Source organism: Sciurus vulgaris, assembly GCF_902686455.1.
Source record: "Sciurus vulgaris genome assembly, chromosome: 1".
Classification (NCBI taxonomy): Eukaryota; Metazoa; Chordata; class Mammalia; order Rodentia; family Sciuridae; genus Sciurus; species Sciurus vulgaris.
In genome coordinates, this window is record NC_136461.1 from 23333743 (window position 1) to 23361305 (window position 27563).

At 46.6% G+C, this 27563-nt stretch overlaps 3 protein-coding genes across 5 annotated transcripts; 1 reads left to right on the forward strand and 2 right to left on the reverse strand.

Annotated features, from left to right (window-relative positions):
* Positions 1 to 82: 82 nt before the first annotated feature.
* Positions 83 to 1495, reverse strand: FAM229A (family with sequence similarity 229 member A). The gene is made up of 3 exons (XM_079139945.1): positions 742 to 1495; positions 515 to 661; positions 83 to 347 (listed from the first exon to the last, which is right to left on the reverse strand). Exons 1-3 carry the CDS (start codon positions 882 to 884, stop codon positions 245 to 247), a joined length of 393 nt encoding a protein of 130 aa, XP_078996071.1. The 5' UTR covers positions 885 to 1495; the 3' UTR covers positions 83 to 244.
* On the forward strand, positions 1456 to 3783 carry TSSK3 (testis specific serine kinase 3). The gene is made up of 2 exons (XM_079140064.1): positions 1456 to 1635; positions 2284 to 3783. Exons 1-2 carry the CDS (start codon positions 1491 to 1493, stop codon positions 2943 to 2945), a joined length of 807 nt encoding a protein of 268 aa, XP_078996190.1. The 5' UTR covers positions 1456 to 1490; the 3' UTR covers positions 2946 to 3783.
* Positions 3588 to 27384, reverse strand: BSDC1 (BSD domain containing 1). 3 transcript variants are annotated; one of them, XM_079139732.1, is made up of 11 exons: positions 27343 to 27384; positions 27023 to 27083; positions 21772 to 21888; positions 19280 to 19447; positions 17728 to 17782; positions 15675 to 15790; positions 15208 to 15276; positions 14856 to 14934; positions 13565 to 14044; positions 6834 to 6937; positions 3588 to 5061 (listed from the first exon to the last, which is right to left on the reverse strand). In XM_079139732.1, exons 1-11 carry the CDS (start codon positions 27351 to 27353, stop codon positions 5029 to 5031), a joined length of 1293 nt encoding a protein of 430 aa, XP_078995858.1. In that variant the 5' UTR covers positions 27354 to 27384; the 3' UTR covers positions 3588 to 5028. The 3 variants fall into 3 exon arrangements, with proteins under 3 accessions (XP_078995858.1, XP_078995857.1, XP_078995859.1); XM_079139731.1 differs by having other exon boundaries at positions 19280 to 19498; XM_079139733.1 differs by lacking the exons at positions 27023 to 27083; positions 27343 to 27384 and having other exon boundaries at positions 21701 to 21829.
* Positions 27385 to 27563: the final 179 nt, after the last annotated feature.

The window sequence follows — 27563 nt, forward strand, 5'->3', positions numbered from 1 at the left end:
GGAAAGGGAAGGTGTGATTGGACGGAGGCCACTCAGCCCATGGGCCCTATCAGACGGACAGACATACACGGCCAGCCCGGAATGGAAAGAACAGTTTATGCTGTGCTTTATTAAAATGTGCATCATTCTTTTATTTTAAAATGTGCATCATTGTCTCGTGCTCGGCGCGTGCGACCTCAGCGTGGTGGCCCGCGGCTGGCCTCGTCCCGCCCGGCTCCCGCGGAGCCGCCTTGCGCAGGCGCACTCAGGTGGCGCGGGCCCGGGGGCTCCCGCCCATGGCCAGGTAGACGTCGATGGGCACGTGCAACAGCGTCAGACAGTGGCAGCCGGGGCAGCGTCGAAGCGGCCTGGGGAAAGCGGCGCGAGACCAGAGACGCTGAGGCTCGGCTCACGCCATTGGGGCACAGCCGGGGGTCCTGTGGGGTCTGGGCGTGGATGCAGGGCCCTGGGGCTGGGAAATGCGGCGGGGGGCGGGGCCCGGAGGAGGGGCCGCGGGGCGGGGCGCCGGTCTCACCTGACCGGGTTGTGCTCCGTAGCTACCGGCTCCGGGCTGTCCTGGGACTCGGGGGCGGCGGCAAGGCCAGGGGAGTCTCCGGCCTCAATGGGGAATCTGCGACCCTGCGGGGGCTCCTGGGCACTCATGTCCAGGCCCCGCGGCGCTCTGCGCGGGGAGTGGTGGTCAGGCCGTTCTCGGGCCTCCGGGCGTCCCCTGCCCGCGCCCGCCCCCTGGCCGTTGCTCACCTGCCGGAGGCCGAGACCGAGGCCGGTCCCAGGCTGGAAGCAGCTGCCCGAGCCCTGGCCGCGGGAGGACGCTCCGGTCCAGGGGGAGCCGGGCAGGTGTCTGCGGCGCACTCGAGGCCAGGCGTCGAGGGGGAGGGCTGCATTGTGACCCGGGCCGTGGCGTGCTGACCTCACAGAGCCTGTTCCTCCCGCCAGAGAATCCCCTGTCGCCCCGGGCGGCCCAGGCACTTAGCTCCGGCCCACGCGGGGACTAGAGGATCATGGTGTTTGGAGAACGGGTCGCACAGCCCCTTGGCAGCCGGATGGGGGCGCAGGCAGCAAGGGCTACCTACCGGCGGGCAGCCTCCACGCCGAGCAGCTGGGCATCCCGGCCCATCCACATGCCCCGGCGCCCTCCCCGACCAGGCTGCCACTCACTGAGTGGCATGCGGGCGAGGGTGGCGGCGGCGACTTAACCGGTGCTGGGTTTGGTGTTGGTGGTGAGGGTAGGTTAGGGCCACTGCCCATTTTGGCCAAGGGTCACACAGCATTTACATCACAATTGGTCCGTAGTTTAAAAATGTCTGACCCTCTCCCTCCCCACCACCCGCGGCTGTGTCCAGACGGAGAATGTTCTAGCGCTGGGGGCGGCTGTGGATGAAGTCCTTGGGGGGAAAAGGAGCAGGCCAAGGGCGATGGTGGAGTAGAGCTGCCTCGCGGAGGCAGCATGAGCTGAGAGGGTGATAGGAAGGAAGGAGGCGCTAGACAGCATGGAGGACTTTCTGCTCTCCAATGGGTACCAGCTGGGCAAGACCATTGGGGAAGGGACCTACTCAAAAGTCAAAGAAGCATTTTCCAAAAAACACCAAAGAAAAGTGGCAATTAAAATTATAGACAAGATGGGAGGGCCAGAAGGTGAGCTGGGGCCCCTTTGGAGCAAGGGAGGGCTGGCTGAGGTGGGTGGGTGCTTCCTCCAGTCATTAAAATCTCCCTCCTCCCTTTTAGTTGGGAACCAAGGAAAGTGATTATAGCCCTGTGGTGGGTCAGCTGGGAGCTCAAGAACATCACACCTTCTCAAACCCAAGATAAAAGTGGCACAAAGTTAAGAGTCCTGGGGCTTTTCCTATTCCAGGAGGGGAACAGAGACTGGGAGACGCCACAGCCAGGGCTAACAGAGGGCAGGAGCTGGTTCCAAGGCAGGTGGAGGCTGGAAAAAGGAAGACTGGGCTCCTGGAAAGAACTGTGGGTCAGAAGGTAGAGGTAGGAGGAGGTGGCTCTCCACCCTGTGGGCAAATCAGGTCTCCTGAGATTCAGTGACTTTGTCTAAAGTCCCCTAAAACAGCTTGATATCTGTGGTCTCACAGTGTCCCTAAGTTTGGCAGAAAGTATTCCTTTGAATAAAAAAAAAAAAAAAAAAGGCGATGATATTTGCAATGTTCAAGCCACTAGACATATTTGAGACTATTAAGGAAGCCCAGGAACAAGACTCAGTCATGATGGGTAAAGTCAGGAGTGAGAAATTAGACCCTTCTGATCTTGATGCACAGCTCTCTGTTTCCTCAGAGTTTATCCAGAGATTCCTGCCTCGGGAGCTCCAGATTGTCCGAACCCTGGACCACAAGAACATCATCCGGGTGTATGAGATGCTGGAGTCTGCAGATGGGAAAATCTACCTGGTGATGGAACTGGCTGAGGGAGGGGATGTCTTTGACTGCGTGCTGAATGGGGGGCCGCTGCCCGAGAGCCGGGCCAAGGCCCTCTTCCGCCAGATGGTCGAGGCCATCCGCTACTGCCATGGCTGTGGCGTGGCCCACCGGGACCTCAAATGTGAGAACGCCTTGTTGCAGGGCTTCAACCTCAAGCTGACCGACTTTGGCTTCGCCAAGGTATTACCCAAGTCACGCCGGGAGCTGAGCCAGACCTTCTGCGGCAGCACAGCCTATGCCGCCCCTGAGGTGCTGCAGGGTATTCCCCACGACAGCAAGAAGGGTGACATCTGGAGCATGGGCGTGGTCCTCTACGTCATGCTCTGTGCCAGCCTACCTTTTGATGACACAGACATCCCCAAGATGCTGTGGCAGCAGCAGAAGGGGGTGTCCTTCCCCACTCATCTGGGCATCTCTACCGAATGCCAGGACCTGCTCAAGCGGCTCCTGGAACCAGACATGATCCTCCGGCCTTCAATCGAAGAAGTTAGTTGGCACCCATGGCTAGCAAGCACTTGATAAAAGCAATGGCAAGTCCTCCCCAATAAAGTAGGGGGAGAAAGCAAACCCAAAACCCGCTTCCAAAATGGTGATATATATTTTACACTTTGTTTAGTTATCCTAAAGCTTATCTACACCCTCCCTAGACTTTCCCTCTAAGGGGCCATGGAACTAAGGGCCTCATTCCCTTTTGTTATGGCTGACAAGTGATTTTCACACAGGTGTTTAAAGCTAATTAAATTAGACCCCAGAATCATCTACACACAGGGGGAGGAGAGGGGGAAAAAATGACCAAGAGTGATTGGAACCACTGTTGCTGCAACTTCCTTTCCAAATAAAAGCAGAAGCCTTGGGAATGCAGAAACAGCCTCCTGGCTCCTTGTCTTGCTGAGAGGCAGGTTGGGGCCTCATTCCTTCTTCATCCCAGAGACCAAGCTGATTCTGACATGGGGTCAAGGGACTTCCTCAGGACCCAGACCAAACCCCCAATGTGTCCTCCTCAGCTCCAAGTAGGAAGCCACTCCTGCAGTGTGTGGGTCCTGCCTGGGCCTCCAGTGCAGCTGCCTTGGGGGACAGAAACAGATCCCCAGACACCTTCTGGCTTCTGTTGAATCTCTTTAATGCTGTTAACGGCAATTCTGTAAAAGGTTCAGCACAAAGTTCTTTTTTCTTTCCTTTTTAATTACAAAACTAACAGCTGTTAGAATCTTTTTTTTTTTTTTTTTTCTTTTTTCCTTTTTTCTTTTCCTGGCTACAAAATACTCTGGGGAGATGCATTATAATTTAAAATATATAATATTGCACAAACAACCAAAGGTTAATTAAACTAAAGAAGTAATTACAAAGAGAAAAACCCCCATCCCGTCAAAAAAAGGAATCAGTATTCTCTCCATACCACCCCCTCACTGAAGGTTTGATGCAAAGTGCCCCACTCTTGGCATCCCTGACCACAATCCCTTTAAATCACTGGTGGACACACCAACTTATGTACAAGAATCACCAGAGCAGCATCGTGAAGCACCAGGGTCTCCAGGAATCCCTGCAGCCCTCACTGCCCCATAAGAGATGCGGCTTCACCAGAGCGGAGGGTGGGAGCCACAGGTTGGCTATGTCTTCAAGGAGGAGAGCCTCTGCAGAAGCCTGGGGAATCTCAGGACATTTGCCCCAGCACGTCCTTTGGAAGCAGAGGGCTGAGGCGGGAGAAGCTGGTCTTACCTCACCTGCATTCACCACTCTGTAACGCTGGTAGTTGGCTTGTGTCCTAAGCTACAGGGAAGTGGAGGTGGGTAGCCGCTTGGACCAGGTGTCCTGCCAGGCAATGCACAGAGGGGCTGAAGTGGCCCTCTCCCTTTTTGAGGAGAGGAAGAAATGCAAGAGTGGACCCTTGCAATGGCACAGCTGGGCTAAGGACTTGGGTGCATTTGACATGAAGCCACCCTGGGGAGGTATGGGGACATCCCAGTGTGGGCTGGAGAAAAGGAAGGAGGTGGGTCAGGGTTTGGTCTCTAGACTCTGAACCCCAAGGAATTTTTCCAGGAATGGAAAATGCCTGGGAAGGGGAGATTCTCAAGACAGGCAAATTTCCCAGAGATGAGTGCCTCTTATCCACTGGCATAGGAACCAACATGTGCTTGCTGTCCCTGTTTAGCCAAGGGCAGGTGGCACTGCCTTCCTTGTCTGCTTGTGGGTGGACAGCATGTGCCGTCGTGGCTTCCGCCCAGAGACTGGTGGTTCAGCTTCAGCTTGTCAGCTCACAGGACTGGAGCTGCCCCTCAGGGCTTCCTGGCAGAAGGCCCCAGGAGCAGTGAGTGTTCAGCAGGGAAATGTAGGCTCTCCGGTGAGGGGGGTTGGTGTCCTCCCCCTTAGGTTACCCTAAGGTTGGCACGAGTCAGAGTCCTGGGCTTAGATTTAGGCAGCCCCTTCCCAAGTGTGAGCAGAGGCCCAAAGGGCCAGCAAGGAGCCACCAGAATCGTGCTCAGAGATCTGGATGGCAGAGGCCATTTGGGGAACACTCTCAGTCAGTGTCATCCAGGGCTGGGCTGAGATGAGCGAGGGAGGTGGGAGGTGCCGTGAGTTGGGGAGCTGTTTGCTCTGGTTCCCCTCATTCCCAGTCCTCCCACTCTACATCTTCTAGCTGCAAATGGGAGGGAATAATGAAGAGCACAAACACACACTTACTCCTTTGTCAAGCCCAGACTCAACCTCCCCTTGCTGAGCAAAGCTGCCTCCGTTTCTGGATAGCTGCCCTCCACCCCAAGCCTGGGCTATACCCTGACCCTATAAGAGTGAACCCTTAGTCCTAAGGAGTAAGTTGGCATATGTTTGGGTAGAAGAGCTGCCCTCTGCCTGAAGGACAGGCCTGCTGTTCTGGTTGTTTCAGACCCAAAGGAAATGCTTCCACCACAGTCAACACGACACTGCAAGGAGACGTCTTGCCTCAGGAACCGGTCAACCCATGCCTTAAGCAGACCTTGTCTCCTGTGAGCAGATGAAGGCCGTGCCTCTGAAAGGCAGAAAACTCTAGAGCGGTCCTGTGACTGAAAGCAGGCAGTGGACTACAGGTGCTCACGAGATCTTCACCAAGGGCTCAGCACCCTAACTCCTAGTCCAAGTCTCCCCAGCGAACTTTCTCTTGCCTTGTTGCTCTTGGCCTACTGTCAGCTGCTGTCTGAAGTGATGGTATAGAATGACTCTGCTTAGGTACGTTGTATGTCAGGGTTTTTTTCTTGAAGTGCTGGGGATTGAACCAGTGTTGCTCTGCCATTGAGCTATATATTCAGAGCTCTATATCTTTCTCCCTCTCTCTTTTTTTTTGGTATCAGGATTGAACCCAGAGGTGCTCACCCACTGAGCCATATCCCCAACCCTTTTTATTTTTTATTTTGAGAAAGGGTCTCATTAAGTTGATTAGGGCCTAAATTGCTGAGGTTGGCCTTGAACTTGTGTTCCTTCTACCTCAGCCTCCTGAGTTGCTGGGATTACAGGTGTGCACCACTGTGGCCAGCAAAAAAAATGTACTTTTGAGAAAGGGTCTTGCTAAGTTGCCCAGGTGGTGGGTCTCAAACTTGTGATCCTTTTGTCTCAGTCTCCTGAGTAGATGGGATTACAGGCATGTTCCACCATGCCCAGGCATGCATCAGATTTTATTTTATTTTTTTGGTTTTATTTATTTATTTATTTTTTGATACCAGGGATTGAACCCAGGGGTACTTAACCACTGAGCCACATCCCCAGCCTTTTTAAAATATTTTATAGAGACAGGGTCTCACTAAGTTGCTGAGGTTGGCTTTGAACTTGCAATCCTCCTGCCTCAGCCGCTGGGATTACACAAGTGCACCACCACTCCTGCCCTACATGTCAGGTTTTAAAAAGGTCTGTGAAAACACAAAAAGCTAGCTAGTCTCTGTGGTATGACAGGGTACCATGGGCCTTCTTTGTCCTGGGTAGAGTGAGGTCACAGGTGCAGATTATTCTTAAGTAGGTCACTACCTCCCCTGAGGCTTCAGTTTCCCAGCATGAAAAATCAAACCCTTCATATGTCTCTCTAATCTGTCTACATTTTTTTTCATACTGGGTCTTCAACCCAGGCTCTCTGGCAATACTACGAAAGTGCCGTACCATTGAGCTATACACCCAGCCCAGCATCTATTATTTCTAAGTAGTTCCTTAGGTGAGTGTGATACAGAGCAATGGTCAAGAACCCTCCCACTCATCCACCCTAAAACTGATGGGAAGCAGAGCCTGCTGCTGCTGATTGTCACGGACCTGAGTGGGAGGCCCCTGTAGCCTGCCACCTCAGCTAGGTGCAGGGATCTACTCTGAAGGGACAGCTGAGGTTAGCAAGGAGAGTTCTCAGACCCTGGCATGACTAAGTTGACTTGCCTGTGGCCAATCATGTCCACTCACCTCACCAGAGGCATCCACTTTGGAAAGTGCCATTTGTACTTCTTCTTCAGTCATGTCCAAGTCAAAGTCCTTCTCCCAATCTTCACTGATGTCTGTGCTTGAGCCTGGAACCAGGAGGGACAGTGTGAAAGGCAGAAGTGGGAGGGGAGTGGGTACCTAATAAGAGTTAGCTGGGGGTGATAGCAATCTTTAAAAAGGTTGGCAATACACAACACAAGTCTTTACAATCTACTTTCACACTGGCTTAGCAATCTTTAAGGAATCTAAGAAAAAATCCTGGATTCAGTTTAAAAAAAAAATTAGCCAAAAGGATGTACATTAAAGCACTGTTATACAGTGATGACAACTTAGAAACAACCCAAAGTCCACTGATAGAGAATTAGAAAAATAGCAAGGTGTCTGGCATATGACTGTAATCCCAGCAATTTGGGAGGCTGAGGCAGGAGGATCACAGGTTTGAGGACAGCCTTAGCAAATTAGCAAGGCCTTAAGAACTTAGCAAGACCCTATCTCAAAATAAAAAATAAAAAGGGATGGGGATGTAGCTCAGTGATAAAGTGCCTCCAGGTTCAAGTCCCAGTACCAGAAGAAGTAGAAGGAAGAGAAGAAGGAGAAGGAGGGGAAGGGGGAAGAGGAGGAAGAGGGGAAAAGGAGGAGGAGGAGGAAGAGAAAGAGAAAAAGAAATGGCATAGTTACATGCTGGAACATGATGTGGCTTTTTTTTTTTTTTTTTTTTTTTTGCGGTGCTGGGGATTGAACCCAGGGCCTTGTGCATGCAAGGCAAGCACTCCACTGACTGAACTATCTCCCCAGCCCTGATGTGGCTTTTAAAGGCTAGGCTGTAGAAGAATTTTTATATGTATGGCAATATATTCTTAAAACTCTTGAGAAAAAGCTAATTACTAAGGGCTGGAGTTGTAGCACAGTGGTAGAGCACTTGCCTAACAAATGTGAGGCACTGGGTTTAATCCTCAGCAACACACAAAATAAATAAAATAAAGGTATTGTGTCCATCTACAACTAAAAAAAAAAAATCAGTTTGCTAAAGAGTGGAGAAGCACTTTGGCCCAGAGGTTCCGAGGGAGCCACAGAAATCTACCAGAAGAAACAATGTGTGTATCTTCCTCCTCCTTCCTTCCATTGTACCCAGCTGACCTGGCTCCTTCTGACACACCAGGCACATCCCCACCTTAGGGCCTTTATGTGGCTGGGCCTGTACAGTACTCCTTCAGATATCCATACGGCCAGCTTCCCCACCCACTTTGCACCTATGCTCAAGCCTCACTTTCTACAGGTGGCCTGCCCTGACCAGCATATTTTAAATTAAAACCCAGTCCATTCACTATACTCTTTTGTTATTTTTTCAGGTTTTTTTTTTTCTTTTTTTTTTGGTAGTTTTCTAACATATTACATTATTAGGCACACTATGCTTATTGTCTAATAACAGAGGGGCTAGAATGTTAGCTCCACAAGGGCAGGGATCTTGTTTTTAAATTTTTCTTTTTTTTTTTTTTTTGGTGGTGGGGGGGTACTTGGAATTGAATCTAGTGGTATTTTATCACTAGCTACATCCCTAGCCCTTAAATTTTTTATTTTGATAGAAGATTTTGCTAAGCTGCTGAGGCTGGCCTTGAACTTGTGATCTTCCTGCCTCAGCCCTACTGGCTCTTTGTTTTGTTTTCTTATGTACTCCTAGTCTGCACACATAGCCAGCATCCAATAGATATTCATGGACCCTTTTCTCTAAACCAAGTGATTGGCAAACTATGGTCTGTGGATCAAATCCTATAATCTGTTCCTGGAAATAAAATTTTGGAACACAGCCATGTCCATTTGTTTACCTGTTGTCTGTGGCTGCTCTAATGTGGCCATAGCTGAGTCCAGTAGTGTTAAAAGACACTGTATGGCCCAAGATGTCTACAGTATGATCTGGCTCCACACAGACCAAGTTTACCACAACTCCTACTCTGGGTGATTCTGATGCCTGCCACGATGTGACAACCACTACTCTAAACATCCCTTTTGGGTGACTTCTTATAGGCAATATTAAAACACACATGTGAAGGTCATCAGCAAGAAGCAAACCACATAAATAGTTGCCCAGGTCCATACCACACACACAAGGTATTTCACACTACCCTCTCTTCTTTGCCACAAGTGGTGTGACATGAGCATGGACCTGGAGTCAGGCAGACCAAGGTTGAAAACCTACTCCTTTACTTATTGTATATCCTAGGCAAATTATCCTGGCCTTCATTCTACTTATAAAAGAATATAAAACCACCCTCTTTGCAAAGAACCAGTGGGAAGCACTGTTCCTAACCTCCCCCACCTGCCTTTAGCTTCAGCAGGTCTACCTGAAGGCTTGAGATTCTGCTTAATCAACAGGTACCTGGGTGATTCCACAGAGACCCAGGCCTGCAGTTTGAGAAACAATGGCAATTAAAAATATAAGCCAGACGTGGTGGCACACATCTGTAATCCAAGCAACTCAGGAGGCTGAGGCAGGAGGATCACAAGTTCAAAGCCAGCCTCAGCAACTTAATGAGGCCCTAAGCAACTTAGCAAAAGCCTCTCTCAAACTAAAACATAAAACGGGCTGGGGATGTAAATCAATGGCTAAGTGCCTCTGGGTTCAATCCCTGTGCAAAAAAAAAAAAAAAAAAAAAAGAATTAAAAATATGAGTGTAAAGTGCTGGTTAGAGACACAAATAGTAGATATTTAACAAATGGAATGGAGCTCTATTTGTTCTAAAGACCTCATCCCAGAACTAAATAATTTTGCACAAGGAGACACAGCCAAGTCAAAGCAGATCTGTAACCAAGACCAAGTTTTTCTAACCCTGTACCTAAGTCTTCCTTGCCTTTAGGCTGCTTGGGTGGCACTTGCCTACCTATCTGTCAGTAGTTTCCTCTGGGGTCAGAAGCTAGATTCTTGGCTGATTCCTCACTTCAGAGCTGTGGCTGGCCATGACAGTTTCCCCTAACCTCCAGAACTTGAAACTCCTTTTCCAGGCTTGAATGCTATGGCAGACCCTTCTAGTGGTAGAAAAGAGTAAAAGCTAACATTTCTAGAGCATTTTACATCCACCTTCTGGGGTGGGCAACAATCCCAATTCTCAGAAGAGGAAATGCAGGCTTTGGTGGCAGAGATGGGACCCTAGGTGCTCCCTGCCAGCAGCCTCCTCCCCACATCTTGTCCTCTCACACAAAAGCATACTAAGATCTCCATTCTGCATATGGCAGAGACCTGATCTATGCAACTTAAGGCTTCATGATGGAGTCTGCCTGCTCCTTGTTTTGTTGTCAGGTCATAAAATCCATGACTACCGACCTCACTACTCCTGCCAGGACCATCACCTTTGTTTTGCTTTCAACTTATCAAAGTGCTGTCACAGCTCATTTTATTCTGTTTAATTGGCTGTCTGCCTCCTCAGATAAGAAATGGAGACAAAAAGCTCCCAGGTCCCACAGTCAATGTTGAAGTGGGGCCTTCAACCCAGGGCCACAGACATAGGCTTGCCCTAAACTCCCCTCCTCTGCCCCTGCTGAGAGAAGCTGAGCAAGATAAGTGCAGTCCTTTAGATTAGATAGATCCTGCGACAAAACACTGGTGGAAGCAACTCTGCAATGACATGAATTATCCTGGGAGCTCCTGTGGCTAGGCAACTCAAGAGACTCTGCTGTACCCAAGGACTAAGCCTAAAGCCATTCTAAGATGTGGGCATGAGTCACTTTCTCTCCAAGTCTCTGTTCCTTTAAGATTCACTCCCTCTATTGTGTTCCCACTGTTTTAGCCTAGTCCAAGATCCTGGCTTCCTCCTGCCTGACTACGGTTGCTTTCAGGGGTCTTCTGCATGGTATACACATCTCGTCCTTTCACAAGCCCCCAAGCGCATTAGAGGCAGCACAGCAGAGTGGTTAGGAGCTTTCACTGTACTTCCCCCATAATCCCAATTTCATCCAGTCTTCAAACATAACTAATTTTTTCTCATTGCCCTATCTGCCACCTAATACAAATGGAACCTACAATTCTTTTTTTTTTTTTTTTTTTTTTTTTGCGGTTCTGGGGATAGAACCCAGGCCTCGTGCTTGACAGGCAAGCACTCTGCCAACTGAGTTATCTCCCCAGCCCGGAACCTATAATTCTTTAACCCTCTTTTTCACTATCCCCCACTCCTTCCTTCACCCAGCTAAGATTCCAGGGGTCATCACGGGTCATTTCTTGCATATACTTGGACTTTTGTCTTTTCCTCTTTTTTTTTTTTTTTTTTTTTAATACCTGATTAAACTTGAACTCTGGTAAATCCAACTCCCATTTACTCTGTGCCTGTAATGGCACAACTGAATGTGGCTAGGAAAAACACAACAAGGCTGAGGTCTCACTTAACATCCATGTCCACACCCCACTGCACCTGTCAGGCCCGTCTCCTCACTTCCACAAGACTACTTCACTCTTCTAAATATTTATTGGGTCAGTGATTGATCTCAGTTTCCTACCAGCAGAAAAAGGGGAGAAACTGCACAGATCTCAGAGGGCTTTTGTGAAGACTGAGTGATAGACTATCAAGGGCGTAGCATAGATCTAGACACAGAAAATGCTCAGAGAATGTTACCTCTTGTCACTTCCCCAAAGCAGGGATCTACCCCAATCTTTTCCTGATCAAGATCTATCACAAAATGATGATCTCCGACTTATAGAGGAGTAAACAGAGGCTTAGAGAAGATCAGTAACTTCTCTTAAGTCACAAGGCTAGAGAGCCAGTTGGGCTTTGAACCCAGAACTGTAACTTCCAGCCTAAGCCCTTAGGCTCTGTGCTGCTTTACAGCACCAAGCCCAATCTGGCTCCAATTTTAAGATGTTAAATTCTTAAGCTCTATTTCTGAGTCAGCCACCCACCTGTGTTGTACCTCCCTATCCTGGGAGACAGTACAGAAAGGCACCCTCAGACTGGACCACCATTCCCCACACCTGTCCAAAACTCTCCAAATCTCCTACACAATGCCTGTCTCCTCGGTGAACATTCGCTGATGCTCAGAGATTCCTTCTTTCCCTGAACTTCTCTGGGACTAAGCCTGTCCCAGACTGCTTCATGCTTCATCATAAAGACTGCCACTTCTGCCCCTCCCCCATCAGTGTCTCATAAAGAGCAGGTAGGAGCTCAATGTATGACCTCACTGAGTCAGTCAGAAGGAAAGCACTGTTTTAGACACCGGAAACATTGACGTTTTCCATCGGGAAGTACAGTAGGGCTTGGGTGGGGCCCATTCCCCATCCAATGTAGCAAACCAGTCCCTCACTGTGCAGCAGGCCAGCTGTCACTTGCTGGATAAGCTTTGTGGCTGTGACTGGTACTAAGTGTTAGTGATGACAACACATATGTGTGTCAAGGGATGAAGGCCAATCTTGCTGATGATCAGCAATCTTTGGAGAGGGATTTTGAAACAGGCAAAAAGACTGACACTAGGGCTGTCCTTGTCCTTTAATTCCTGGAGTTCAAATGGATGCTTTTTGACATAAACTCAGAGTCTCCGTTCTAAAACTCAATTACACAGATAAGAAACTGAAGCTTACCAGGCATGATGGTGCATACCTGTGATCCCAGTCTTGGGAGACCAAGGCAGTAAGTTTGCAAGTTCAAGGCCAGCCTCAGCAACTTTGCAAGACTCTTACTCAAAATAAAAAATAAAATTTAAAAAAGGGTTGGGGATGGAGCTCAGTGGTAAAGTGTCCCTGGGTTCAGTTCCCAGGACAAAAAAGAAAAAAAGAAAAAGAAACTGAAGCTCTATCACTGAAGCTGGTACACCCTAAGTTCAAGTTTTCAAGTTCATGGGTGTTCATTTTATTCTTCTTTAAACTATCTAGGTATGTTTGTATGTTTCATGATAGTAATTAAACAAAAGCCTTGGAAAGTTGAATGACTTTTCTAAAGTTCCACAGGGGAGAAGACCCTTGACATTAATGGTACAGGAATTCTTAACTCAGGGAAAGACTGAATTATCCAAAAGGATAGAAATCGGTAGTATGGTAGTTAAGAACGTGGCCTTGCAGTCAGACAGGTTCCAGTCTGAATCTGGTCTTGCCATTCTCTAGTCATGAGAATTTGAACAAGTTACTTAAAATTTCTAGACCTCACTTTCTTCATTTTTATTTTATTTTTTACTTTCCTCATTTTTGAAAGGACAATTTTAATTCTGACCTCACTGGATTGTGAGATGTAAGTGACAAATTAAATGCCATATAACATATTTAGCACAGGACCTAACATAAATCTTATTTTGACTAGGATCCTGACTATTGGAGCCAGCATAGTGATGCACATCTGTAATCCCAACAGCTCAGCTGAGGTAGGAGGATCACAAGTACAAGGCCAGCCTCAGCAACTTAGCAAGGCCCTAAGCAACTTAGGCAAGACCCTGTCTCAAAATAAAATATAAAAATGGCTAGGGATGTGGCTCAGTGGTTGAGCACCCCAGTACCAAAGGGGGGAAAAAAAATCCCAACTATTATAAGATGCACCCTTCTTTCAGAGAATATGTGCATGTTAGACTTTATGAAATATGCTAATATACAATCTATAACAGCTGTCCTCCTCCTTCTCAGTTATCACAAATGAAGGAAATTTGCTACCAGGATCATGACAAGGGGCAAAGAGACACATCTACCTTATAAAGTGGCAACTCCTGCCCCACTCCCAGATCACCCTCTGGGCTTGGGCCTCCAGACCTACCTTTTTTGCCATTGTTTGACGGTGTAGACTTCCCACTGTCCGAATTCAGCTCAAACACTCTTAAGTCTGTGGGCACTTCCTCCCTCAGAGTCTCTACTCTGGCTGGAGGCCTAGGCTCTGGACCACTGGGGCGGCCAGCAGGAGTTAGGGGCTTGGAGGGAACTGGGGGTGGGGGTCCCGTCTCGCCCTCATCCACAGCTTGGCCCTGTTCCTCCAAAGATGCCTCAAGCAGCTTTTGGGACAGGTCTTTGGGCAGCACTGGTGCCTCAGGTATGCTGGCAGGGTTGGCGATCTGTGTCACCAGGGAGATGCTCTCACTGCTCTCTGACGGAGTCACCTCTGCTGGGGGCTCAATTGGGGTCACGGGAGTCTCTTCACAGGAACTCTGGGGGCCAGGACTTCCTTCAGGAGGTGTAGAAGTTATTGTCACAGGAACCTTTGCCTCTTTTGGAGATATAGGTGAATTGCTCAAAAGTTCTTCTGTAAAGAAAGGTAGGAGAAAATGGTATTGTACCCTAACTAGCCTCATGACAACCCTGGAGCTCTCAGATCCTACCCAAGTTTACTCCTATAAAGGAGAGCCATTTCTCTCCATCCCACCCCTATGGTACTTCTGCAAACACTACATCTAGTCAGTCCCACCTGCCCACAGGGCCCTGCCAGCAATCTGGCTCAAGGTGGTATAAAATATTGGAAAGCCAAGACTTGAAAGTGGGTCAGCTTTGGGGTTCAGGTCAGGCTCTGCCACATACTAGGTATTTCACAGGGCAGGCCCCTTCCCTTACCTGCCTCATTTGTGAAAGAAGAATAATGGCGCTGTGCAAAAGACTACATGTGTGAAGCCTCTAGTTAGGCTAGGCATGCAGTATAAGCACTAAACAAAAGTAGAAACGTCATGGACGTCAAGGTGGCTCCAACATGCCATTCTAAGCAGAACTCTCAGGTACAGGATGCTCAGCTCACTTTCTAACCTGGCTAGGCAATAGTATTACCAGGAAGGCCTGCTAAAAATAGACCCTTGGCCACATTCCTAGTCTTATTTAAAAAACTGGGAAAAGAATCTGAATTTTCAATGTGTTCCCTAGTATCCATGAAGCAGCTGGTCATGGCTGGCAGGGCAATCTGTTTCACCTGCTACCTGTAATTTTTGTATCTAAACTTGGGGTTTCACCAGCCTTGTTCGATATTCCCTTGTTAGCTCCATCTATGCTTTATTCTTTACTCTTCTCTGGGGCACCCCAACTGTCCAGACCTCAGAACATCCTAGAGACAGGCCTATCACTTGCCTTACCTTCTTCCTCCTCCCAGCCAGGCTCTTCAGAGATGCTCTGTTCTGCCCGCTGCTTCAGGGCATCCCTCCGGGCCTGCTCCTAACGGTGGAGAAGCAATGGCCAGAGGTGGTTAGGGGACTCTTCCCAGATCCTGATCCTGACCCCAGAACTCTTGGTACCTTTGTCTCCCTTTTTTTTTTTTTTTTTTTTGCGGTGCTGGGGATTGAACCCAGGGCCTTGTGCTCGCAAGGCAAGCACTCTACCGACTGAGCTACATTTCCAGCCCACTGTCTCCCTTTCTTGTCTCACCAAAATCCAGCCCATGTTCCCCGGGGCTGAGCAGGAACCTCCCAGGCTAGACCACCAGCATACCTGCTCTAGTTGATAGACTTTATAGAAATATCGATGCCAGAATTCTGAATGGGAAACAGCTGCTGGAACCTGAAGGGAGAGGAAAGTGGAGGTGAGGATTTTGAAATAGTATACAGAGTCTCTGTCCCCAGCCTGTTCTCAGTTGCTCTGGATTTCAGACACAGAAAATGGCTTTGCATTGACTGTCAAAGCCCACCTCATTTTCAGCCAGACCCACACTCCTGGCTCAGGATGGGCAAGGAAGGAGAAAAGAAACTCCCATCAGGCTATGCTGGTCCTTCCATTTCTCACCATTCTCTGACTGCCAGAAGCCTAGCCAATCAGTCTTCCATGCAGATTCTTGACTCAGGAAAAGAATGGTCTGGCTCTATCAGTCGTCTCCCATGACCTCCCACTGCACAGGTCCCTCCCACCTCCCAACATCTCAAGCCTGGATCCACGTGAGGTCCTGCTGGCTGGGCCCTTACCATCTTGGTGTAGAGGGCCCGGACAGAGGGGCTGCCTACAAGGAGCTCTGAGATCTCCCCCTTCTTCTCCTCCAAGCAGAACTGGGAAAGCCAGGTGTCAAACACTTCCAGGGGCCCTGCAGAGGGACAGATGCTGATGGTCAGTTCCCTGGGTCTGGGGAAAAAACACTGGGCCTACGGAACATATTTAAGCGTGGTTTTGGACAAAGAGGAAAGTTTATGGGCTTTTTCAAAGCTATTTGGCCCAAGGTGGAGGATCAGGCAGTGTGAAGAGGTGAACAGGCTCTACTATGGCAGCTAAGTGAACTTCAGAAAGGGCTGTATTCTCCCTTTTCTCCAATCTCTGCAGGGTACTGAATCTCCCTCTCTGAAACAGCTATTCTAAGGTCACCGGTGAATTCACATTGCCACAGCAAATGGCTGCTTCTCTGTCTTCCTTCATGTGGCTGCATTATTTCTGACCTGAGGGCTGCTGCCTTCCTCTGAAAGCCCTCGTCTCACTGGCTTCTCATTCTTGTTCTTTTCCTCCCACTTTTCTGGTTATTCCATCTGAGTCTTTATGGGCTTGTTTTCCTTTCCTTTCTTTATCTCTCTTCACTTTCTATTTTTCTCCCAAAATAATTTATCTCCGCTAAAGCATGAATTCCACCTTCCTTCTCCCACTGAAAATTTCTGTCTCTCTCTGCAACCCAGATTACCCACCCCTGCCTCCAGATTCAGTTCAAACACAATGTATGTTTATTTTCTTCCCACCCAGGTATCCACTGGAAACCCAGGAGCCACACCCCAGACTCCTCTCTTCTCCTCCGGTTGGTTCCACTTCCCCCCCATCTCCTACATGCACACCTTCTTCTTCATCCCACCTGCCTCTAAGGCCTGGCCTTATCTCCGACGTGAGAATTTCTATGAAGCATCCTAGCTGCTTTTTCAGTCTTTGTCTCTATTTTGTCTCTCACAATACTGCCTCAAGAGTTCCTTTATAAAATGCAAAATCTGATAATCTCAGGGCTGAAAACTCTTTAATAGTTTTCTGTGGGAGGGCTTTTTAAAGTTAGGGTTTTCAGAGGCTTAAAGAACTCCCAGTGGCTGGGGATATAGCTCAGTTGGTAGAGTGCTTGCCTTGCAAGCACAAAGCCCTGGGTTCAAATCCCCAGCACTGCAAAAAAAAAAAAAAACAAAACAAAACAAAAAAAAACTCCCACACTGTACACAAAATATTGTGGAAAGAAGGCTTGTTATTTTCAATAGTTTTAAGGCCTTTGTGACTAAAAAAAAAAAAAAGATCTAGAATACTACTGTGAACCTTGCAGGACAAAATTCAAACTGGGTAATCCAGCCCCACCAATGGAACGGTTGCCTTCATTCCCTTACAAGTGCTCTTTAATCCAGTGTCACCAAAAAGCTAGGGACTCCCTGTTCTTTTTGGATCATCAAATACACTGCTGCTTTTGCTTGAATAGCCTTCCCCACTTTTAAGAATAAAATCAGTTTACTTCTAACCCATCCTTAAAACCTCAATTCAAGTGTCACTTCCTGTGTTTCCCAGGTGCCTTAGGTTCCAGTCCTTGAGCTCTCACTGTCCCTGTCTTTCTGGGTAAGCTCTCACTTTACTTTCTACTGTCTCTGTTTTCTTTCATCCTTCCTGTTTCTCCCCCTAACAGGGTGGTCCTGGCCTGCTGGGCTGGGTCGAAGGTTTGACTTATTTCTAGTCTCCAGTTCCCAGCATAGACACAGGGGCTTAGTGAACAGGAGAACAGGAGCTGAAGCAAGGTAGGCAGGGCAGAAGGGCTAGGAGGGAGGCCAAATAGAGAGGATGAGGGACCAGAGGAGCAGAGTCTTGTATAGGACAAAGCTGCAGTGAAGAGAGCTGGGGTCCAGGGAGGAAAAGGGACCATCACCCTATCTCACAGGGCATAAGATCCCTACTCTGGTCCCTCTACATAGCAGGTATTTGGCCTCTGCTACCCAAGATAAAAAGGGCCCAAAGACCACACCCTCTAAGTCTATCTAGTCTACTTGCCCAATAAGCCCTCCCCCAGTGCTACCCCCTCACCATCAGGTTCATTGCAGTAGGTTGCTGGGTCTGACTGCAGGCTATAGAGGCGAGCCTGTAAGCAACAGAGAACAGAGAACAGAAATTCTGGGGTAGGTACTAGGCAGAGAAAGCACCCCCTCTCTGCAACGTACCCAATCAACCACGATTCTTTCCCTGTTGACTACTAAACCCATAGGGCACTGATCAATAAACACTGTATCAGTAGGCTAGGAGGCCAAAACTGGGGCTTCCCAAAAAATGGTCTGTCACCCAGTATTCCACCCCTGGGAACTAAAAATATAGTGCAAGCAATCTATAAAACTATATGTATACAATGCTTCTGAAGTATGTGAAATTTGGAAAATGTGAAATGCAAACATATTAATAAAGTCCAACTTTGGGGGCAAATTGCAAAATAATATAACTATTGCAAAATTGTAGTCATTCACCAAGAATTTCTTGGGCTGCGAATATAGCTTAGTGATACAGCACTTGTTTAGTATGCATGAGGCCAGGGGTTTGATCCCTAGCACTGTATTAAAAAATAAAAAGGTTTCTAGGGTTGGGGATGTAGTTCAGTGGTAAGGTACTTGCCTAGGTTGTGCAAGGTCCTAGACTCAATCCCCAGCATTGGGGGGAAAAAGAATCTCTTAATTTATAGCCACTTTGCCAAGTGAACTATAAGCTATGTTCTCATTAGGGCACAGTCTGTACCAGAACTTCTTTGTACAAATGGTTTTGGTAGTGAGTCATTGTTGCTATAACTTAAAATCTCACTATTGAACAATTTTCACAACTCTGCTCACACGTTCACTAAGTGGTGGCACTAATGCCAGTGTTGAAAAACATTCTCAAAAAATTAGTATGTTTGGAATGGCATGGAAATTCAATATAAAAAACTACAAAGACCTAACTGCCATGATGCTACACTGTGAGTGTGGGAGAAAGCAATTCATGAAACAGAAGCCATGATGAGCAAATAAAATGCAGCACAAATACACTACTCATGGTTGTTGAGTTAAGTGTTCTGAAGACACTCTGCCTGGAAATTTATTCCTAATTGAAATTAGGATCCTAAATAACCTAAATAACCTAAAAGTGGAGAAAAATCATGGCCCCCAAAGATGTTCTCCAAAGTGTAAAAGCTGAAAGGAATCCAAAAGTACACACTTGGGAAATGACTGAATAAGTAATGCTATATTCATTTATGAGAATTTAAATACATTAAAAGTGACAATGATTAGAAAAAATGCTAATAGTTTCTCGTACATTTTTTTAAAGCAGGTAACAAAACTACATGTATAAAGTACATATTTTGTTAAAAAAAAAAAAAAAAAAAAGCCCAAACAATCTTTACCTATGTTAGCAAACAAGAAGAAAAGAAGAAATCAGGGTTCTCTCCAGGTGATGGGATTATGGGTTTAGAAAAACAGTGATTATTTTTTCCTTATTGGTGCTCTCCAATTTAGCTACATACATCCATTTATTTTTTGGCCTGAGTATGTATTGCTTTTGCAGGTAGAGGTTGGAGGCTAAAGCCCAGCATCTGTATAGGCAGCTCAGCAAATACCTTGGTGCCATCATAGGGCTCGGCTGTGCCAGAGGGTGTACCCATCAGGGTGATGACATCACAGTCGATGGTTTTGTCCGGCGAGGGGGCAAAGGTGTCTGAGATCACCCCTAGGAAGTCAGACAATCCCTTCTTCATTTTTTCTGTTGCCCCTGAGGAGCCTTCAGTCTGCAGAGAGAACCGATAGAGGAAGCAAGTGCCCCAGGAACAGGCTGAGATCTGGAGTGAGGGGTGAAGCAGCAAGGGCAAAGGTATACTATATGTGGCACCAGGGAAGTACTCACGACCCTTTGTCCCTTCCTCTTGATTAAGCTGTTCAAGCATTTTAAGTCTAGAACCTATCATAGAGACTGGGCACATGGTGGCACAGGCATACAATTATGTTTGTTAAGTGAAAGAAAGAGATAAATGAATGAAATAAATAAATTGTGTCTTTGCTAATGGCTAGACTTAGAGCAGTTCAGGAGGGTTACTACCTGTCATTCATGTTCATGAGTACCTGTGTTTAGTGAATATTTTTTAGGAGGATTCAATAAAATAAAGTTGGCTAAGAAAATGCCCAAACTTGTTTTTCTTTCCTTCTGTTTCTCTTTTTTTTTGAAATGGGGCCTTGCTTATGTTGCCCAGGCTGCTCTCAAGAGTTCTGCCTCAGTCTCCTGAGTAGTTGGGACTATAGGCACATTCGGCCATACCTGGCTCAAAACTTGATTTTCATAACAAAACCTTTAGTCTTAAGGTGACTGACTCAGTTGGTGATCAAATAAAGAAATTGCAACCTGTTCTAATGCTAATGGAAAAACTGTAATATAAAAACCAGTATGTTGGTTGGGGCTGGGGCTCAGTGGTAGAGCATTTGCCTAGCACGTGCAAGGCACTAGGTTTGAGTCTCAGCATTGCATATAAATAAATAAAATAAAGGTCCATTGCCAACTAAAAAAATATTAAAAAAAAAAACCAGTATATTTTACTTCATTAGAAATTTAAGAAACTACACAATTTTGACCTTTCACACTGACTTTAGAATCTAACTCCAAGGGCTGGGGTTGTAACTCAGTGGTAGATCACTTGCCTAGTATGAGGCACTGGGTTTGATTCTTAGTACTGCCTATAAACAAATAGAGGTCCATCAACAACACATGTATATATAAAGAATCTAACTCCTAGCTGGGCACAGCAGAGCATGTCTATAATCCTAGCTACTCAGGAGGTTGATGCAGGAGGATCACAAGTTCAAGGCCAACCTCACCAATTTAGCCAGATCTTGTCTCAAAAAAAAAAAAATAAAAAGGGGTAGGGATGTAGCTCAGTGGTAGAGCAACACTGGGTTGAATCCCTAGTAGTACAAAAACAAAACAAAACAAAAAACAAACAAAAAAGCAGAATCTAACTCCTATCTTACAAAAGGATTTCACTGTACATCTATGATTAAGAAAAACAGGGCCAGTGAGAATATATGTTGGCACAAAATATGTAAGAATATTTTCTTGTGGGCAGTCTTGCAATAGATGTTAAAAAGCTTAAAAACTGGGCTAGGGATTTTAGCTCAGTTGGTAGAGTGCTTGCCTCACAAGCACAAGGCCCTGGGTTCAAATCCCCAGCACCACTAAAAAAAAAAAAAAAAAAAAAAAAAAAAAAAAAAAAAAAAAGCTTAAAAACTGTACTCACCCTGATTCTTTCCAATATTTTATTATTAAGAAAATATGGCAATGGGCAAAAATTTAGTCAGAATGTTCACTGTAGTTGTCTGTACAATACTGGAAAAACTGAAAAAGGAAACTAGGTACTACTGAAATCCACAAAATAGAATATACTATGCCATTTGCAATGCTGAAGAATAAGGTTTGCAATGATGAAGTAAAAAAAGTAGGTTAAAAAGCATGGTAGTTGGCCAGGCACTGTGGTACAAGCCTGAAATCCCAGCAACTGGGAAGGCTGAGGCAGGAGATGGCAAATTCAAAGTCAGCCCCAGCCACTAAGTGAGGCCCTAAGTGACTTAGTGAGACCCTGAGTCAAAATAAAAAATACAAAGATTGGAGACGCAGCTCAGTGGTTAAATAACTTTGAGTTCAATCTCTGGTACCTCCCCCAGAACAAAACATGGTATTCAGTTGATCACAGCTTTGAAAAAGAAAGTGAACACAGGAATAGGTTCCCAAAACATAGATTAACAACAGTTATTTTTAGGAGATGGAACTATGGGAGTCTCTAGATTGGTTCTGTCTTTTCTTTTACTCCCCTTTCTGCTTCCATATTTTCTAAGTTTTTTATAATGAGACTTTGCTAATGGAACATTTGCTAAAATTTTAGAATACAGAAGTGGGAAGCTAGTTATTACTATATTTGCTTGACAAACACAATTCTTTCAAAATGGGAAGAAAAATAATCCCCGTATTTCCCCCATATAGGAGGGAAAATAATCACCTAATGATAGAAAAGTTGGGAGTCCCCACCAGGATCCCTGGGCAAGTCCTCGAAGTGTGGACAGTACTCACAGCCAGCTTCTCCTTGACCACGCTGGCCGTGGCTGCGATGGTACAAGCTGTGTCATGCTGTACCACCTGAGTAAACTCTGTCAGGTCCCGCTTCATGAACTCCAAAGCTTCCGAGGACTATGGGAAGACAGAGAAAGATGACAGAGCTGGCAGATTCCACCACTCCTTGTTCCTGTTCCCTGTGCTTCTTTAGTACCAGATACATGGAAATCTCAAGTGACATGAGAGTCTGGGCTTGGAAACAATGCTCACTTGTCCCAGTTCCATGACCTGGGATTACCTGGCAGCAGATAGTGCAAGGGAACTCCTGCCACTCAGCATGGGGACTGAGTCTCAGCCCAGGTATTTACAAGCTACGTGGCCATAATTGAATTTCATCTAGTTCTCGTTTTCTCCTATATAATGTGGAAAGAAGACCAGGTCAGCGATTCACAAAAGCATACTAGGGAAAGAGGGTCCATAGGGTCTGAAAAAAAGATTTTGATGAGTTGTTCTGATATGATTTAAGTCATATGTGTTTCAAATTTCAAATAACAAGAGACAGGTGGGTAATTTTTTTTTAATCAAAGGAAGTAAGAGCAGATTCTCTCTGAAGCCTTCTTGGCTACCATTCCAGGTACGTAAAGCTCCAAAAAGCTCCTTTGGGTCTGATTCTTTCACCTGTCAAACAATCTGCTTTTCACCCTGCACTTGGAGACAGCTCAAGACAGCAGATCTTCACAGCCTTCTACATTTTTACTTGTGTCATACTCACCACCTTCAGGATGCCTTCCTGGACCATCTCTGTGCTCACCCCACCCTGCAAGCCCCCTCATTTTACATAGGATCAATCACCTGTACTTTATAAAGCAAGTTTTTTAGTGTTCTGGTATTTAGTTCTTCTGGGAAGGGCTCACCAACTTTTCATCAGCCTGGGAAGTCTGAGAGTGGGAGAGTCTCATGCCCAAGCTAGAGGGTTCTCTGGGGAACAAGAATCATACCTCAGTATCAGACACCAGATTCCTTAATTGGGGACAGTGAAGTCATTTATTTATCATGTGGTCTCAGACCCAGAGTCAGAGGGGTTATTTATTACTTCACTCTAGGGGCTGGGGATATAGCTCAGTTGGTAGAGTGCTGATCTCACAAGCACAAGGCCCTGGGTTCAATCCCCAGCACTGCAAAAAAATAAAAAAGAACTTCACTCTGTCCACCCACTGTGTCACCACCTTAGTCCAGGTCATCCCACTCTTTGATCCGGACTCCTCTACTACATTTTCCTTATGACAACCAGTTGGCACGCTATTGATCAGGGCAGACCAAGGTGCCCCTGCTTTACATTTTTCAATGTTTACAAACCATCTTAAGAGTAAGTATAAAAATCTTTACCTTCATTTATGAGGTCTATAAATCCTAGTCTCTGGCAGACTCTCCTCCCCGACCCTGCAAGCCCCCTCATTTTACATGGGATCAGACACCAGTGCACACCCTTGCTGAGCCCCAATGGGTCATTTCTCAAATGCCCTAGCATTCTTTTTACTTTAGAAAGTATGAATACATTATTCCATTCCCGGAAGCATAGTTCTAACTCTTCAGAGCAAACAAGCAAGCAAACAATAAACTCCCTTCACTTGGTTAACTCTGGTCCATCCTTCAGATCTATGCTTCTATGTCACTTCCCTAAAGAAGTTTCCCTGATGCCTCCTTAGGCTTGGTTGGCTCCCCTGGCTTCATTTCTTCTTTAATATGTCATATTTTAGACTCTAGATTACTGCTCAATGTCTATCTTCCTGGATAAATTGTGAATTCCATGAACACAAAGTCCAGGATTTTTGTTCACTGGTGCTTTCTTGATGTCTGACATAGAGCCTGGCAGACCCAGGTACTGAAAATGTTGCTTGTTAAATGTATATGACTAGGGTAATTTATATTACATAGCCACAGGTACAACTGTTTGATTTGCAATTATCTTACCCACTCAACTGAACTCTGAGGGGACAAACATGAACAGACCTGCTGCTTGCCCTCAAGAAGATCACGGTCTGTTGGGGAAAATGCTCCCTCCATAGGCTCATGTGCAATGGAGGGCAGTAACCAGAATATTATGGGGAACATGGGAAGATTAGATAAAAGGAAACTTAGAGTTGGCCCTAAAGAATGAGTAGGAGCTGAAGCTCAGCATACCTGGTGGCACGCACCTGTAATCTCAGCAACTCGGGAGGCTGAGAAAGGAGGATCATGCATTTAAAGCCAGCCTCAGCAACTTAGTGAGGCCCAAAGCAACTCAGCAAGACCCTGTGGTTCAGTGGTTAAGTGCCCCTGGGTTCAATCCCTTGTACCAAGGGGGGGGGGGGGGAAGCATGAGTAGGAGACAGCTCAGAATGTCTGAATGTGGTGGTTTACTGAAGCCTATAAGCATTTTAGTCCTAATGAACATAAAATGTGAAGCAGAAATGGTGAGGAGTAAGGCTGGAAAGGTACCAAGGGCACACATGAGGAGCCACCAAAAGTTTGAAACTGTGGGACATGATGAGATTTTTATTTTCAATAGGTCACTCGAGAGACTGGCATGGAGGATGGGTGCAAGGGTAAATAGGTTGGAAGAGGGAAGAACAGTCAGGAGGTTGTTGTAATCATCCAGTAAAAAAAAATATATATATATAAGAATATGAATAAGGACAGTGCTGGTAAGGATAGAAAGGATGGATTAATTCAAGAAATACCAGGCAAAGATGGAAGATTAGGTGATTAAATAGATACGTTCAGTGAGGGCAGGAAAAGAATCAAGGAAGAGCCACTAATACAAAAATAGGTGACTGTGTGGATGCAGTGCAGTTGGCAAAGAAAATACTAGAGGAGGAGCAGGTTTAGAGAAAAGATTGTGGTAGTGACTTTGGGCATGTAGAAGCTGAGGAGACCATGGGATATCTGGACTAAATGTCCAGCAGGAACTAGCCTTGAACACTGAAGCTCAGGGAAAAGAACTGGTAGTCACCTTAACATAAAGAGATCACCCAGGAAGAGTTGGAGGTGTGAAGAGAGCAGTGTTCTGAGATCCTCCGAACACTACCTGACAGAGGTGAGCAGAGAAAGAGAAGCTCATAGTTAGGAAAGTCTAGAGAAGTATGTGAAGAACTGAGAATCATGTTGCAAAAACCAAAAGCGCAGAATTTCATGAAAAAGGGAGTGCTCACTAGTGTCAAATGCAGCAGAAAGGTCCAGGAAGATAAGAGCTAAAAACCACTCACTGGATTTGGCAAGTGGTAGATAAACTGAGTGTGGCTGCAGATAAGTGTACCAGTGCTGGCTTCAGGGGTGGGGAAGGAGATGAGCAAGATCATGCTTGTTGACATCAAATTACAAAAAGCATGTGAGGCTGCCTTCTGGAAATGAAAAGGCAAAGTGATTGAACAGGACCAAAGGGAAAAGTTGCTGCAACCAATGGGAGGGGAAGTAAGAGAAACTGAGTGCTGGGGAGCACTCAGGCCCAAAGGTTGTGGAATCTGGTACAGCCAAAGAGCAACGTGCTCTTCTCTACTGGTGTATATACATAAGCACTCATGTTCACACATAGGACTCAACAGAAGGTGCATCATCTCAGAACTGTTGGCTCTATGCTAAGAAGCAAAGAAAATGAGTGGTGTCACTGGGGCTAGGTTGGGAAGCAAGGGCAGGAAAGCACCAAAAGACCAAGAAAAAAATGGAAGGAAAAACAGACTGGAGGTGGTACCTAAGAATCTCCATCACCCTCAGTGCTTAATAAAATAGTTAATGCTTATATAATACTAAATATGCTAGGCATTGTTCTTAGTGCTTACATATATTATCATTTAATCTTTATTACAATTCCATAGGTAGGCATTATTATTTCCATTCACTCTTGAGGAACTTAGGTCTAAATAGGTTAAATAACTTGCCTAATAGCTGAAGATGGAAATTAAGTCTTCTCTTTCCAAAAAGGCAGAAATAGTGCTTCAAATTGGGAATTACCAAAAATGAAGATGGAAGGCTGACCACACTGTGATTCCACTATACCTGTTTTTCATAAGTTAAAGACCAATTTGAAGGAAACATACAGGAGACCCTCCTGCAACACTCGCTGAATGAATGTCATACTTTTCTTCAGGAACTTGCGCAACAGGAATTACACCACTTTGGGATCTCTTAGATTAAATCTTAAGAGTGAAGTCCTCCCTCTTAATCCACATCAACACATAAACCACTGAGATTTCTCAGATTTGCCAGGCTGTAGTTGAAAAGCTATCCAGGAGTACACAGGCCAGGGGAGGAAAATAAATCTCCCCAGAGTAGAGGGCTGATTTAATTGAGATCAGAAGCCTCATAGAGTCTGCCCCAGAGCAGGACTCACCCCAATTGCCTTAGGTAAATAGTAATTAGTTTTTCCACAATTCAGTTGGGCTGATTTTAACAAGCTAACATGGAATAAAACAGGAAAATCCACTGGCATTGTCCAGTGGCAGGGTCAAGCATTGTTTATCCTACAGGGATTGTTCAGCAAGAAAATCGAAGTCCTCCATATTCTGGCCATCCTTCTCTTTCTCTATCTCCTCTTCTTTGCAAATTCCTCTTTTAGTCAGAACTCCCCAGACACCAGTGTGTATGATACATGCTCATCTCTGGCCTGGGTTCTTGTTTTATATAATGTCTAGTAAGGGTTGGCTTTGATGTGGTTCCTTCCCCACCACACCTTCCCTAGTGTGTTCTAGGAAAGAACCAGACCAGACAGTGTGCTCACTACTTTCTTTTCACAGCACTGAACCAGAAGTAATTAAAACAGCTGTTTGATTACTTGGTCAATGATGCCTCCCCACCAGACTGTAAGCTTTGTGAGACCCAGGACTATATCTGTTTGAGTAAAGTCTGTGTCCTCAGGACCTGTCAGAGAGTGCTGGTTGTGGCATATACTCTAATATTTGGATGGTGGTAAAAGTAAGTTCTTTCATTGCTAGAATTCTTTTTCTTCAAGGTCTATATCGAATGTTCTCTCTTCCCCGAGGAAGCTGTCAATTTCCTAAGTTGGAATAAACTGCTCCCTCCTATGGATTCCTAGGACAGGATCGCTCCAGCTTTCAAACAATCATCATTTTCACTGTGGCTAGTATCACACTGGTTTACATTAGGGTCGGTCCTTCCGTAGGACGGTAAGGGCTGAAAGGTAAGGCCCAGATCCGCCTCTGGGAGGCCCGGGCCGCAAAGTCGGGCAGGGTTGGTTGGAACAGGTTGCAACCAGGCGGTGAGGGCCCCGGCTTACCTTCTCTTTGACTGCCTGGTAGCTCTGCTGCAGCCAGCTCCGCCACCACCCCACGTCCTCCCTGTGGAAGACAGACACATCTGGTGATCCTACGGTGCGACTGCTGCCCCCTGGGATCTGCTGTTTCCCCCTCCGATGTGGCCCGCGGGCCGAGGCTTTGCAGGCCACTTCCCCACCCCCTTACACCGCGACTCCTCTCAGCCCTTTCATCTCCGTCCACGCCCGCGCCGGCCTCCCCTTCCCCACAGGGACCCTGGCCCAGCACCCCAACCCTGAGAGAATTCGGGCCCCAACGCCTGGGAGCGGAATGACGGGCTCACCCTTCCGCCATCTTGCCTGCATGACATCACCACTATTTACCGACCTTTGACTTCCGACACGGCACCGCCCCCTCAAGCACCGCCCCGGAGCGCGCGGCCCAATCCGCGCTCCCGCCCCGCCCTCAGCCCCATCCCCGCCCCTCTCCATCGTTAGGCCCCGCCTCCCTGAACTCTGTCCAGTTTCAGTCCTGAGTTTGCCTTTAAACTCCGCCTCCGATCTC